A 16,400-nucleotide genomic window follows, 5' to 3' on the forward strand; every position below is an offset into this window, starting at 1 on the left:
ACACACACACACACACACACTCCCAGGTGCTCACACACCTACCAAACGTTGCCATATGTGAAGGTAAAGCCGACACACACACACACACACACACACTGACTCGACCCTCGGCCTCCGTTTGATGTGTGTTATTGTGTGAAGAGCCCAGTGAACCCACCGCCACCTGATGATGTTTTCATCCCAGCCTGGAGGAGGTCAAGGATCTGCCGAAGGTCAAGGTCAGAGGTCGGTCCAGCTGCGTGCCTCTGTTAGGTCAGGTTTTCTAGTTGATCGGCTCCGACTGTGAACCACTGACGGCGTATGTGTGAAAAACATCATGACAAACGGTCATGATCATGATCGGTCAGTACTGAGAAAGTATTCACCTGGTGTTGGACAGTTCAACCAATCAGCTTCAACCTGCAGAAACACATTCAGTCCAAACACAACAATGGAACCGTTTCCATTGATAAACTCTGTTCCTCCAGTGATGTGTCTGAAATCACACCATGAAGGTCCAGACACAGACAGGAAGTGATGTTCAAGTCAGTTCCTGTCTGTGTCAGTGATGGAGCTCAGCAGCCGAGACTGGAAATGACGTAAGAAAACCCTGGTGATGAGATGAGAGAAGGAGTTTATTTCTCAGGTAAAAGAAGGAAAAATAAAAGAAGAGATGAGGAGGAGGAGGAGGAGGAGGAGGAGGGGAGGAGGAGGAGGAGGAGTTGTGGTGAGAGCAGGTGAGGAAAACTGGAAGAATGAAGAATTAGTTTCAGCTGACAGCAGTTTTGAACTTTTCCCCAATGATTTAAAGGCACAGCGTGCAGGAATTTGGACTTGTGTTCTACTAGTTTGACAATAGGAATAAATTTTATTTTATACGTACTGCAGAAAATATTCAAAACATATACATTAGGAATGTCCGATATTAACTTTTTGCCGATATCCGATTTGTCGATGTTGTCCAAACACTTGATTTCCGATTCTGATATCAACTCTTCTGTGTCTCAGAGACAATACTATGAACATTACTACTAATAGTTTCACTTTCACTTCAAAACTATTTTTGGTCACATCATCTGGGAGAAACCCAGACAGATCACGTTCTCCGGTTTTCGTTACGATTTTTACCGGTATTACATAATTAAGCTAATATCGACCGATGATATCGGTCGGTCGACACCAATCCAAGTCCAATCCCATGTATATATGAATGTACTTGATAACTGTGTTTGTGAACCTGCAGCTAACATCGGTGAGTTTTTCCATTTCTAAAGGTTTTAGCTACAGACGCTCCGATCACATTTGTTACGACTGTTGACAGGTTTCTGTTCCCCCACCCTTTTTTTTATCTTCCCGGAACGTTTCCCTCGTCAAATGTTGATCGCCTCACCTTTCCTGCCCTCTATAAATTCCAGGTCTGGACACCTTCTGCTGAAACTGCCCATAACGTCCACACGGACGTTTTACAGCCAATGAAAAGGATCAGGAGTCACTTCATATCAACGGGTCAAAGAGTCAGAAAACATCGCTCCCCTGTGGAGGAAACCATTAGAAAAAAACCAAACTGTGAGAATCAGAAAGATAAAGTCATGTTTTATTCTAGTCTCTCGTTCTGGGTTCTCAGTTCCAGTCCTGGTCGGTCCAAACATGTGTGAAAGACACAAACTGAACACTGAGTTACAGCAGCAGCAGCTCAGTCAGCTGACACCGTTTCACCTTCATCTGATCAACAGTTTCACCAAATTCACTCCCAGAAATAAAAACACACACGTCTGAACGGTTGGCTTTGGCAGGAGACCAGATCTGAGTCTGTAAATCCTGGTCTGAGCTTCTGTGTCTGCTGGGTTTTTATTATCATCATCCACAGACGACTGGATCCAGCAGCAGTTTCACAGAGGACAGACTCTTTCTCCAAATGTTGAGATTATTTTTTATTTAAATAACGCCACAAACAGAAATTCAATTCTTACTTCGTATTTATTTAAAAAAAATTGTCAAACACCTGATTCTTGCCTAATTCTCATGATAAATTTCATTGAGTCACTTTTATTAGTCAAATTATTTAGGAAAACAAAAATTGAAAAATTAATCAAACAATCAATTCAAACTCTAATCTTACAACTGTTTCAGATTCAGGTGCATTTTTTATAATTTTCTGCCAAAAGTTAAGTCTGTTTTTTTTTTAAACACATTTTCAGAATTCCAAGACAACTTTTTTATTCAAATTCTTCGTCAGCTCCACAGCCATTGTTTACATACAGTATGTTGTTGTCCAATCAGGACGTGTAGTCGAGGAGCCAACAACAGTTAGGTCGAAATCCCTTGTTTAATTACGGCATTTTCTAACAATTAGAAACTCTGTGCTGTAAGTGGATCAGTCCAGACCCAGGGTCAGACTAGACCCAGGATCAGTCCAAACTCAGGATCAGTCCAGACTCAGGGTCAGACTCAGGATGAGTCCAAGTCAACGGTCAGTCCAGACCAAGGGTCAGGATTAGGACCAGTCAAGGCCCAGGGTCAGACTAGACTCAGGACCAGTCCAGACTGAGGTCCAGACTCATGTTGCCAGCTCGGTGGTAAACATGCATTTTCCCCTCAGTTTCTTTGTAAACAACAACAACAACAACATGAAACTGAATCTGATGAATTAAAAAAGAAACAAACAAAAAAAAAAACTCCTCAGTGAACAGAGGGTGAAGAGAAGGTGCAGCGAACAGTACGTTCTCGATAGCAGTCTCCTGTGTGTGGAAATAATCTGTGGTTAAAAGAAACAAACTCTCTCTCTCTCTCTCTCATACACACACAAACACACACACACACGGATGGTGACACACACCGTAACAGAACACCGACGTGACAATATTTTCAAATAAATCAAGAAGAACGTTCGGCCCAGCCAGTATTTTAATGATGGCTACATGTGCATGAACAGTAGGGGGCGTACCAATCTGAGTCAAAAAGTTCTAAGACAGATGTTGTTCAACATGAGGTTCAACCATTAAATCAGAAACAGTTTTTTATCTTGAATGTTTTTTCATTTTTTTTCTTCTTCAATCCTAAAAAACAAACAACAAATGAATTTAATTCTCATCCTTCCATAAGACAAAACAGGTAACAACCTGTAGTGAAAAAATCTCCCAGAATTCACTGCAAATTCAAGTCCCGGTCTTAAATGGAAGATATGTGAAGAAAAACGTTGTTATTTTTAGGAAACGAGAACTTTTTTCCAGTTTGTCCTGGTTTTTTCTGACTCATCCGTGTACGTGACCGTTACAATACACCCCCGTCTTACAGTCACATGACCCATGTGGACATTCTGGCTGGGTACATGTTAATATATTACCAAAGATGAAACAAACAAACAGACAAAAAATAATAATATATATATATTTATATGTATAACAAATACTTTTCATTCTCTCAAACGGAAAACCAACGTACGATGTTCCAATAAAAGTGCAGACTCCGCCGCCTCCTGGTGTCAACTCTAAAAAGGATTGTCAGAGAAGATGGTCTGAGCTCCGTGTCACTTCAGCACAGACCTGGAAACATGTCGTTTTCTCAGGCTACAGACAAACACACACCGTGGTACACTGCTGTGGTTCTGGTTTGTTTCGTTTTGTTTTTTTTTTCTTACATAAAGGGAGTACTGCGATATTTGTGGTAGTGTGTGACTTCCTGCTGTAACATGAACGTGTCATGTTCCCCTGACGGAGGCTGTGCTCCTCTTAATTACACTTCTCTATTTCAAACTGTACACAACAAAGCAGGAAAAATGGTGCTGGGAGGAAAAAAAAAAAAAGAAAAAAGCCGGGACGTTTCATCAGAAACCAGACGGGAACTAAACACTGGTGATGATAGCAGCAAACGAAGGAAGGAGAAATAAACAGACTGTTGATTTGAGCACTGACAGTCTGACACCACGAACACACCGAGAAAAACCTCAGCACATGCAACTGCTGACCAGCAGGGCGGTGACAAACACTCCTACGGAAATTTTGGAAAGAGTATGAATAAAACCATCCTGATGTTTTCAACACATGCTTCTGTTTTTTAAAGTCACAAAAAATACTGTCAGTTAAAACAAAACAAAAACAAAAACCAAACTGTTCGGTCACGTGTCGACTCAGACAGACGTCCCTGCTCTGTTTGTCCTTCAGCGTCCAGTTTCACCGCTAACACACTGCTGTGTTGAAATCAATTCCATCAGTCACTCACTAAAACCCAACTCCACTTTCTTGGTATATTTAGGAATGTTGACTCGGCTTCATAAGGATTATTCATGATTAATCACGATTAATCGCGATTAATCCACAGCTTTCTTGATTAATCGGATGAAAAAAAAACGTAATTGTTTGACAGACAGCGATTTTTCCCCACTGTGGGTTAGTAATCTGTTTTTTGTTACAGACAGTATTTGGTGACCTTGACCTAAAACCACGGTTTTAGAACCAGCCGGGGTTTCTTCCTCAGCGACCAGTTCTGTTCACGACACGTCGTACATGCTCTGTTTTACCAAGAAATACAGTAAAAAAAATTTGACCTAGGCAACTTTTGCATTTTTATGCACGCCATTTCAGTTGTAACAAAAACCGGAAAGGATTACTGAGGCTGTTTTGATCCAGTTGGTTAGGCCGTGTTTGAAGTTAGGTACCAAAGGTGTATTAAAGTGACAGTCAGGGACGAAGGAGGAGGAATTACAAACTTAAGATGAGAGAACGATGAACAGAGACGTCCAACGTGACCTTAGGTTCAACACTGTGATTCTACTTGTGCATCAGAGGTTAATTAAAGCTGGAGATTCCTGATCATCAATGTGTGTGTGTGTGTGTGTGTGTGTATTGAATTCATTTTTGCTCATTAATTTCAGTGAATATTCCTGTGTCAGGAGCTGTCCTCCAAAGCGTTGACCACTTGTTCTAAAATATCGGGACATCGGTCGGCGATCTGCTGCAGGACTTGGTTGGCGTACTCTTGGAGCTCCGCCCCTTCCCTCTCGCACGACTCTAACTCCGCCTCCAACTGAAAGACAAAAGGACAGAGAAGGCGTGCCGTAAATCATCATGGAGATTTGTTAAAAGTGTAGAAACGGGAAAACTGATGTCCAAATTAAAGATGGCTGATATATGCTAAACCATGCTGTGCTAAGCTAATATAGGCTAAAGATAGATAAAGGTAAAGGTAACATAAGCTAAGTGTAGAGACAATAAGGTCAGCTTGGATATCTAAAAAATATATATAAAATTACAAATGGTAAGCTACGATAACCTGGAACAGGCTTAGCTAAACTAAGTAAAATTGACTGAGATATGCTCAATTAAGCTAACATAAGCTAAATATGTGTTTTATTTTCTGCCATCGTTAGCATCCAATAAAAGAAAGGTATAAATCATACGAGGTAACAAACTACAATAAACTAAGCAAGACTAAAATATGCTTAGTTTAAGCTGAGGTCAAACTAAAATCACCTAAAACCATGTAAGCTAGGCCTAGCTGAGCTAAGCTTTTGGTCTTAACACAGAGGGGAATGTGAAAACACCACTGTCTGAATGAACAGAGTGGAAACATTTCTGAACGAGAGAGAGAGAGAGAGAGAGAGAGAGAGAGAGAGCACTTCTTCTGTTGTTTTCTTTGGCTGCCATCGAGCTGAGATGTCAAACCTAACTGACTTAATGACCAATACATCTGTATCAATAAGAGCCGCCGCTCACACAGTCATGTTAACACAAGCCTACATTTATGATGGTGTTTGTGTGTATGTGTGTGTGTGTGCGATGCCTGACTCAGATAGTGGTTTTAAGCCCTAACCTCTGCTCTCATCTCTGAGCCAGAAAACCTCGGCGGATTGGTTCATGTGTGAAACTGCTGCGAGTCATAATGCTGTTAATAATTAATGGAGTCCAGCGATAAATCACAGAGAAACTCCTGTTTATCTTAGTGTCAGGTTGTAATACAGCTGTGTGTGTGTAAATGTTTATTTTAACAATGTGTTTATTATGGTCGGTGTTCAGGTCAGAGAGCTGAGCGTTTTTATAGATCACCATATCAACTCATTCTTGGCCTGGAGTCAAGGAGTTTCCAAGTACTTTTAAGGTCAAATTTAGAATTATCTCAGATTTATTAATAACCTCGTCAAGATTTGAGGTCGTTTTTCCGACATCAAAGTGAACAGTTATTACGTGAGCACACCACAACAGTACAACAGGACAACAGACGAGTCATTACTAGTCTTGACTAGTCACTCCTAGTCAGATTTAGAATTATCTCAGATTTATTAATATCCTCGTCAAGATTGGAGGTCGTTTTTCCGACCTCAAAGTGAACAGTTATTACGTGAACACACCACAACGGTACAACAGGACAACAGACTAGTAGTGACAGCTTTCCAAGTACTTTTAAGGTCAAAAGTAACTCCTAGTCAGTACTAGTCTTGACTAGTCATTAATGTGAAATAGAAAAAGAAGTGTGACTTTTGTGCCTACTAGTGGTGGTAGTGTGATGACAACTCACTGCTAGTCGTGAGTCTTAGTTGTTGTGACGAGTCGCGACTCGTATAAGTGACTACAAGTCATTTTCCAACTACAGTAGGTCAGCAACACATCGTTAGCAGAGTCAAACAAACCCGTCACAATACACATCTAACCTCGAGGTTCCAAACCCCTGGTCTGCAACCCGCTTTCGGTACATGGACCAGCCACGTCCGGCCCTCTACTAGTCAGTGACACTTGCAGTTACGTTCCAGCCCCTCCAGGTGCAGGTGAGTCTGAGCCTCCTGGTTAGCTAACATTAAAGGGTGAAATTTAGCCTGATTTGAGCGCGCTACTTTAAAACTTCAATCCATCTTAAACAGTGGGGGAAAAAAATCGCACTGATATTCCAGAAATCTCAAGGCGTTCAAAAGCCTGAAATGACCCCGGTTTGAGACCACCTGAAACATACCACTGAACCACAAACACACACACAGATGAAGGTGGTGTTGAGGAGAAAACTGCACATTCTTCAGGGAGTGAGAAGTCGGACTGGAGGAGACGGGGAAGACCAGGGCGGTGAAGAATGGACGGATAGAGGAGGTGGAGGAGAGAGTGGAGCCACAGGAGGAGGACCAACCAGGCTCCACTGCTCCACCCTTCACACCGGCTGTGTGTGTGTGTGTGTGTGTGTGCACAATATGGCCTATTCTGTAAGCTCAATAAACAGCAGACAGTGGGGGAACCACCCGCCCTCCTACGACACACACACACACACACACACACACACACCAGCAGCGGTGTCATGTACAGTAAGTATGAACCACGCACTCATTTTTTTTTCCCCGTTATCATTTCCGTCCATGTGAGGCAGCAGCGTCATCCCGACATGATCAGGGCAGTGAGGGATCGCCCTGGTTTACAGGAGAAGTCGGCGGAGGAGAGAAATGAGATTGGGAGCAGAGTGATGAGCTCTGAGAACACACTCCATCCTTTATCCCCGTTTATCATCTCACAGAGCTCCTCTCTACGCCCTCAATTCTTTTTTTTACATTTTTTTTTATCACTTTCCAGGATTTGTTACTCGCACCAACAAAGGCTACACAGCCGTTCCCGTGCAGCACTTCCTCTTATCTGTCTCTATCTTTATGTGGAACATATCAACATATTTCCAAAATGTCACTCGGTGTTCGCAGGTATTTGGGCTCAGAGCGTTTCTGCTGCAATGCTACAGAAAAACACAGCAGTAAAGATAAGGCCGTGATAGGATGGAGAGGAGATAAATGGCTTAGTGTGTGTGTGTGTGTGTGTGTGTGTGTGTGTGTGTGTGTGTGTGTGTGTGTGTGTGTGTGTGTGTGTGTGTGTGTGTGTGTGTGTGTGTGTGTGTGTGTGTGTGTGTGTGTGTGTGTGTGTGTGTGTGTGTGAGAGGGCGGTCCTCGGCTCCCTGACTCACACAGCCTTGACCTACTCCACACAGAGACAATTCAAAAACCTGGATTAAATGGGACAAACTGAGAGATGATGCTCCAGATATTGGCCCAGTTTATTGCGGCTCACGACGGTTTGTCCAACGTGACGACGAGGCTAATCCAGGCTAACGCCCTCCATCTTATCAACAGACGAGGGACACGCAGAAACTCCGCCCCGACTCCCCCCCCCTTGGGTTTGGCGTTTTATTTATAATCGGAAACTTCAAACCAATTCACATCTAATTAATGCAAAAATATTCAACTTGAAAGTAAAAAAAAGATTTTACTAAAAGTCTTAATCTTATGTCACGATAGACGCGACTGAAGCGTCAACTCTACGTAGACAATCCATGTAAATGGCGCGATAACGTACTATTTAATATCGAGCGCTGTGATTGGACGTCTGACGCAGCTTGAATGAGGTTGGATGAAATTTGACTTTTCATGACGTCCAATCAGAGACAAGTTTATCCCGGCTTCACTCCCCTGAAGTTAAGCAGACCCCTCCTCGCCCCTAGCCCCCCCCCAAGGGTCTAGTGCAGACCTAACCCTGGGCCACAACTGTCCTAAAATTGAACCGGGGGCGGAGTCAGGAGCAGAGAGAAGGAGCGATCTTGTGAACTAAGATAAATGACATGTAAGTCAAAGAAATTTTATACGCCATCTATAGTGGAAACCTGGGTATTGCAAGGAAAAGGCAGAAGTATAATGATAATATAAATAAATTATATAAATTGGAAAAGTTTGGCGGGCCGGATTAAAAAGCTGAACGGGCCGCATCCGGACCCCGGGCCTTAGTTTGGCCATGCCTGGTCTGGTGCTCGTATGAATGAGGAGATGATCCAAAAATGTGGCTCGAGACAGGTGTTTCAAGTGTTAGTTTTTTGTTGATTGGTCATGAATCTCTCCTAAGATTTGGATTCTTACTCTATTTGGTGAAAACACACACAGTTATGAGAATCAATTTATCTCACCTGAAGGAAAACACACCTTATGAGTGTGTATCGGAAAAAAACAAAACAACAACAACGCCATTTGGTTGTGGAGTGTACAGCCTGAGAAGTTGTGCTAAACCACCAGGGGAGACCCTGCTGGTGGCAAACAGAACGACATCACTCCTGCGGTGAAACAGGCTCTAACGACGACACGTTAGAGTTTTTCATCAGCAGTAACCAGTAACACCGGCTGTGACGCCTCACGTCTGCGGCGCTGCTTCAAACTGGAATCAAAGAAATGCGTAGGATTCAGTTACTATGGTAACAGAGGAGTTTGACAGACAAGGATTAGGTCCTGATATGTTATAGAAGTTCAGAGTTGGTCCCAGTTCAGTCAGAACTGCCAAGAACTAAACAACATCCTGACTCTTTTATGTCCACGTCCCACAAACATGTCGGTTTATGGGGGCTGTTATTAGGAATCGGTGTTTATTATGACTGGACCGAGTACGTTTGGCACGTGCTGCCAAACACGGTGACTCAGACCGCGTCGTCGCAACTGATACCAAACATGGTCATCGATAGAACAACACCAGTCAAACAAGAAAAAAAACCAAAGTGATCAAAACTGAATCCTCCGTGAAGACAAACATCCCCACGTTGCTAAGCAAAACCTAAGGTCGTCTCCTGCCACACTGAAACCAAAGCTCGATTCTGGCGCGGAGAAATGAAACACAAACAAGGCTGAACTACACACTCACACACACTCACACACTCACACTCACACACTCCTATTTCTGAGGTATGAGTTCAGTTCACAGGGATCACGTCTCCTGCAGTGACAGTGTGTGGTCAGACAGAACTGTGCATGAAATAATGGCAGCGGACAGAGAAGGTGTGTCGCTGCCAGATTCATGAGTGTGTGTGTGTGTGTGTGTGATAAAGTGGTTTGGCCGTTGGACACAGCAGGTGTGTGTGTGTGTGAGCTCAGCGTGGGTCTTAAGAACATGTCGTAGGATCAAGTTCTAATTTAGTGAGTGATGGAGAGGATTGTGGGTCGAAGGAGATGGACAGAGGCGAGAGGCTAAGACCTGTATGTGTGTGTGTGTGTGTGTGTGTGAGAGAGAGAGAGAGAGAGAGAGAGAGGGAGAGAGAGAGAGAGAGAGAGAGAGACGCTTTGTTGAAGATGATTTTTACTGCAGCCATTAAAGCTTCATTATCGTGATGGATCACTATCTTCCTTATCGACGGCCTGGTGGACGACACACACACACACACACACACACACACTATTGATAGCACATGGTGGAAGTCCTGCACAAATGACTATATGCAACCACTGACTGTCAGTGGAAGAATTCAGATAAGGCCAAAAGGTGTGTGTGTGTGTGTGTGTGTGTGTGTGAATAATGTAAGAGCAATGACTCCTTGACCCACATTATATGACATGAATGTCTTTGCAGAGGAATTGTTATGTTTTTGAAGGGAATCACAACTGAGGAGAGAGAGAGGAAGAGAGAGAGACGGAGACAGAGAGAGAGAGGGAGAGAGATGGAGAGAGAGAGAGGGAGAGACAGAGAGGGAGAGAGGGAGAGAGGGAGAGAGGGAGAGAGGAAGAGAGAGAGACGGAGAGAGAGAGAGAGGGAGAGCGAGAGAGTGAGAGGGAGAGAGAGGGAGAGAAAGAGAGAGGGAGAGAGAGAAAGAGAGAAAGAGAGAGAGAGGGAGAGAGAGAAAGAGAGAGAGAGAGGGACAGAGAGAGAGAGAGAGGGAGAGAGGGAGACTAAACATTTGCTGTATCTGCTCTGTGTACTGTATTGTACTGTACTGTACTGTACCAGTCCATTATCTCGTCCACCAACAGGTCAACCGTCGGCCATATTGAAAACTCAACCCAACACGAGGTTCTGTCTCCGAGGCCAGAGGTGTGTGTGTTTTTATCGGACGGACCGTTTCCTTCCACTTCACGTCTGTGTGTATTTTCGTGCCTAGCCTCGTCTGGTTCTGACTTTATTTTGGGGCGCTGTCTGGTTGTGAATCAGAAGAGCCTGTCGTACCCCGGGCCCACTGACCCACTTCTACAGGAGAGCAGAGAAAAGTGTCTCTGCTTCAGTCACGTCGTTGGTCGTCTGGCTGTTTCTGAGAACATTAGAAATCTTTGTTTCTGTTTTTACTGAAGAAAAAAAAAAGAGGAGAAATTCGTCATGGAAGGAAAATTGATCATTGATAAGGCACACTCAAATCTGGCAGGGCGTTCAAGAAACAAGACCTCTGGCCAAAAACAACTGGAGAAATTTGGATCAGAAAAGCAACTGCGTATTTCATGCTACATGTGAATTACACAAATGGAAAGCAGCCATTTTTACCTCAATGGCATGATTCATAAAGTGGAGAGAAGAGTTAGGTCATGGACCAGGGAAGAGATTTCTCACTTTCAAGTTCAATTACAGCAGCCATGTGAGAAGTGACATGTTGGGGTTTTTTTTTCCTGTGCTTTGCAGTGAAACACAGAACTAAATTTTGCCTCTGCATTCTTTCCATGGAGTCAACTCTCTGTCATAACGAGACGTTTGAACTGGTCACGACAGGAGAGAAGGTTGGGTTTTAGAAACGAGGGAGAAAAGTTCAGAGAAAATTAGTTTAAAGTGTCAGTGTCATGGTCATCATCGTCAAAACCATCATCATCATCTTCACGACTGTCATTGTCAAACACTGACGTGCCTACTCAAGCCCAGTAGGTGGCGGTATCGCACCTAAAGTTCATTTGCAGGTCAGAAGAAGATATAAAGTGAAAATAATCAGTGAACAGTGATGGGAGACCTCATGTTAAGACTCATTGGGCAGAAAAAAAAAAAAAATATATAAAATATATATTTATATATATTTGTCACAATTATAACAAAATAAAGGCCATAAAAAGTATATATTAATTATATATATGTTTATATATTGGAGGCGATCATCTTATTTGCAATATTTAGCAAAGTACAAAGAGGTTAAGTGAAGGAAGCAATAAAAAAATATTTTTTTTAATAACGATGATGCAATTCTTGGTAACCAGTTGCCAATCTATGAAGTTTATGAATTTATGAGGCAACAACAGACACTGACTAATAAGGTCCCTCACACTGACAGTCCATCAAATTGTCCACCTGACGACAACTGTCTGGTTTCTTTCATATAAAAACATGTTTTTGGTTAAAAATGACTGCAAAAAGTGAGTGAGAGCGGAAAAGGACGGCGTTACCGTCGGTCTGGCTTTTCCAAAATAGAAACGTCTGGTGACTCGGAGTTTGCCTTTTGGCCTTTGAAAGTGTCTTGAAGTGTAATGAATCACGTCAAATGTCTGTTTTTGTCTGTTTTCCTCAAATAATGGACAAGCAGAGGCGTGTTAGCTTCCCGCCATTAGCTCGTGGAGCTTGAGTGTTGGACATTAAAATGACATTAAATGAAGTCACAGGGGTTTTTTTTTAAACTACCACTCTCTTCCCCCGGGAGCTGCAGCTTTAGAACCACCACTAGGAGCAGAATAGACGAGGTATAATAAGATTTCTTTTTAAACCGTTATAATTCTCTGAAGGAAGAGTTTTTCTCTATTTAAACTCTTACCTTTTAACAGCTCACACTGGTTCTTCTTTATAAGCATAAGTGGGGACAAAATGTACATGAATGTGATGCTGAGGTGTGTGAATGTGTGTGTGTTCTTGTGTCATCATCCAGCACAGCTCAGCTAATGATCCATGCTAATGAGCTGCAGTGAGGGTAAAGCTGCAGGACTTGTACAAGTCATAATAATATGCTCTTTTTACACTGGTGGCAAATGAAAAAAAAAAAAAAAAGATATTAGAACACAAATGTGTTTGATGAGGAATTTAAAATGACAAGTAAGTATTATTCTTAATGGTTTATTGTTCCCATAAAGTGACTAAAGGAACATTTTCACATTTTCACACACTCTGCCTCCGGGGGCATCTGTTAAGGGAGGAACAGAGGATTAAACACTTCACATTTCTGTGCCTTGCTCAAGAGCACTTTACTGTAAGTAGCGGGTAAAGAATGGTCATGAAGAAAAAAAGAAAAAATCGCGTTTTATTGTGGTCTGGGAACCTCAGACTGTCAGTTCAAGTCTCCAACATTTACTTTAGCACCTAATAACACAGGTTAGGGGAGAGGTGGGGCCTGTGAACGCTTTCAAATGAACAAGTCTTATAAAGTACGTTAAAACGGCCCTGTAGGAACAACTACACCGGGCTGAACCTGCAGCAGAGGGCTGCAGAGATAAAGACAAAAGAACACGGAGCTGACGCTTCGAGAAAAGAATCAGAAGTGAAATAAAGGTGGGTTTTTTTTCAGAACTGAATTTTTAAAATTCAGTTAAACAGGGTTAAATGTTCTAGTATACTATATAAGATATACTGTATAATTGATTGTTGTTATTACTACATCCTTAACTGTCTACCACTCGTGTCAAACTCAAGGCTCGGGGGCCAAATGTGGCCTGAGGGAGATTAAAAACCATTTAATAAAGTCCATGCAGCAGAGTTTATTAACCTGATAAATTAAAACTTTTTTTATTACACAGCAATGAACAACATCTGTATAAATAATATTATAACAATAATATTCAAAACAAATGTTATGCAGTAGTTACACCCCCTCCCCCCCGGTGATAATGAGTGTAACACACCTGCTCTACCACATTGAAAAATAAGAGATTTACTTTTCCAATATGTTATGAAATCTATAGAAATGATCAAACCAACTCAGTTATCCAATATATATAAAAAAATCTATACAAATGTAACTGTTCTTTGAGCAGTTGGTCAGTGACAAATGGAGATGAATGTGACTGTTACCACAACGCACGGGAATTATGGGATATGATGTAAAGATATGATGTCATATGGCCGTGTGTGTGTGTGTGTGTGTGTGACATTTAGAAGACGTTTTGGTAAAAGTCAGACTGATTTCATGGCTGACCTGAACGTACAGTAAATTTCTTTAGCATCGCAACCGTCTCTGTTGAAAGGATTTGAATTAGAAGAAGGAAAAAGTCTTCAATCGACGGTAAAAAAGAACGATTTTTTTTTTAATCGCACTCATCTTCGGCTGATTTAGTTTTTTAGTTCGTCTTCATCTCTGTGATGAAGGAGAAGTCAAATATTGGGGGAGAGTGAGGGAGTCAGAGAGAGTGAGAGGGAGAATAGGAGGATTTAAGAGAGAGAGAGAGAGAGAGAGAGAGAGAGAGAGAGAGAGAGAGATGTTCACAGTGGAGGAAGACGAGGATTTTGAGGACACAAAGGCAGAGGAAGGCTAGGGTGGAAATCATGAGAAGGAGACGACAGTGATAAGATTGGACAGAAGGAAAGATCAAGGAGGAGGAAGGAGAAAAAAAAGACAAACGGACGTAAAAAAAGAAAGAAAGCGACTGCTAAAACCATTAAGTCTGGATTCAATAAATCTGCATAAAACCAGCAGTTAGTCTGTAATGACCAGGAAAGACTGTGTGTGTGTGTGTGTGTGTGTGTACACGTGACTGCGTGAGGCCCTGAAGTACAGCAGGTTCTGAGGGTCCGACATGAGTCTGAACGTCTCCCCTTTTGTCTGATTGTGTGTGTGTGTGTGTGTGTGTGTGTAATGGTCGTATTTGGAGAGAAAACAATCATCCTTGGAGCAGGAAGCAGAGCTGCCTAATGAAAGCCAAGAGAGACCCCAGACCAGGACGCAGCACAAATGGATGAATCCCTGCTCCACTACGCAGGAGCCAGACTGAGTCCTCCCACTCCTCCTCCTCCACCTCCTCCTCCTCCTCCATCTCTAGCTCCTTTTTCCTCCACCGTCCTCTGTCTTTCCACCAATGCCAACCTTATGGCGTTTCCACACACGCACACATTTGCTACAAGCTAAAAAAAAAAAGATCCGACTTACAGGATCTTCCTCATGGAACTCTTACAGGCACCCAGGACCATTTAGACCAGTGGTTCTCCAACTTCTCCACCACAGGAGAGACACTGATGTGTGTTTCAGATTTATTCAATTGAAAATGTAAATGTAAAAAATATAATTTTTTCCTGAGATGTGTGTTTCAGATTTATTCAATTGAAAATGTAAATGTAAAAAATATCAATTTTCCCTGAGTACCACTGGTGGTACACGTACCACAGTTTGAGAACCACTGATTTAGATGTTTCAAAATGATCTCTGTGGCTCGGGTTCTGGTTCTGAGCTGTAAAAACACCACTTCAGGAGGATCACAGTTTGAGAACCACTGATTTAGATCACTTCAGGAGGACGATCGTCCACTGGTTTGACCTGCGTGTCGACCTGCACGACCAGAAAAAAAAAAATTCCTGAAAAACCAGCCATAACCAAGGACGGCGAGCAGGAAAAAAATGTGTTTTAATACTAAAAGTATTAAAGTGGATGCAGACCAAGTTTTTGTTTTTTCTTTTTTCGGTGCTGAGGCCTAATCATGAAATATTCACGCTGTGCGGCCAAACAAGGTCGGCCCGACACACACTGCTTTATTGTTATTGTTGGAGAACAACATCAGGTCAAAACCCGAGATGAGAGGTTTTTTTTTCGTTGCTCTGCACGTCCCAGAGCAGTCAGGTCCAAGTCGAGTTGACATTCTTATGAATACATCATGTCTGCACCTCTGGGGTTTGGAAAATAACACAAATAACTTCAGAGGGAGCGATCTTTAGAGGTAGAAACGCAGATAAAAACGACGTTGGCGTACGTTACCTTCTTGACCTCAACTCTACGGCTACGTCACGTCAGACGGTTACTAAGTTCACAATGCTTTATAATAATTCCATTTACGTTCTTGTGTTCTCTGTGAACTCCACTCTGGGAATAAAGTTCATCTGAGAAACTTCAGATAAGCATGAATCCAGACACACTGTACCAAAGAATAAAAAAAAAAAAAAAGTTTTTTTTTTTCCGTCGTGAAACCCTGCCGCGACCTTGTTCCACTCACGTGTTCGTATCGACATAATAATAACTAACCTCACTGAAGTGGCCAACATGTACAGGAAATCGGTACCACCGGTCACTGTTGTAGTTACAGTGGTCACTATCAGCTGTGAGGGACAGGTTCCAGCTCCACCTCTTCCTGTTTTTGTATCTCCTGTCAATCAAAAGGCGCCCAATCGGTGACCTTAAAACCTCGACACAGACCGACATGTTTCCTGTGCTGCCTGCCAGTCTGTGCAGAGGGCACGTGTTGCCCGCGGGTCAGTGAACGACAGAGCTGAGAAAACATGATTGTTTCCACTTTACAACTAAATGATGTTTTAAGGCAAAACTTATTATATATTATTTATTAAGATAGTTTTATCAAAGCAGCGAATGTGGAATTAATTGATCATTACTGATAAATGTGTGAATCATTTCAGCAAAACTAAAATTTAAGAGTAGACTTAAAATAAGCTCATTAGGTCATTCTCTTTGGCCACTGGTTGGAGTTCTACCAAACCAATCAGCAGCAGCAGCAGCAGCAGTAACAGCAGCAGCAGTAACAGCAGCAGCAGCAGCAGTAACAGCAGCAG

General features: G+C 42.4%; 1 protein-coding gene and 1 long non-coding RNA gene across 2 annotated transcripts in view; one reads left to right on the plus strand and one right to left on the minus strand.

Moving 5' to 3' along the window:
- The window catches only part of LOC103382799 (ELKS/Rab6-interacting/CAST family member 1), a 145,658-nt gene that overhangs the window by 15,214 nt on the left and 114,044 nt on the right, over positions 1–16,400 (minus strand). The window contains exon 24 of the mRNA XM_008315718.3: positions 2,756–5,001. Within this exon, the coding sequence (XP_008313940.1) occupies positions 4,864–5,001 (138 nt within the window). The 3' untranslated portion in view covers positions 2,756–4,863. The remainder of the gene's footprint in view (positions 1–2,755; positions 5,002–16,400) is intronic.
- The window catches only part of LOC107988870 (uncharacterized), a 20,063-nt gene continuing 4,610 nt past the window's right edge, over positions 948–16,400 (plus strand). The window contains exon 1 of the long non-coding RNA XR_001760385.2: positions 948–2,739. This is a non-coding gene — a long non-coding RNA (uncharacterized LOC107988870). The remainder of the gene's footprint in view (positions 2,740–16,400) is intronic.

This window comes from Cynoglossus semilaevis, chromosome 8 (genome assembly GCF_000523025.1).
Source record: "Cynoglossus semilaevis isolate Cse_v1.0 chromosome 8, Cse_v1.0, whole genome shotgun sequence".
Lineage (NCBI taxonomy): Eukaryota > Metazoa > Chordata > Actinopteri > Pleuronectiformes > Cynoglossidae > Cynoglossus > Cynoglossus semilaevis.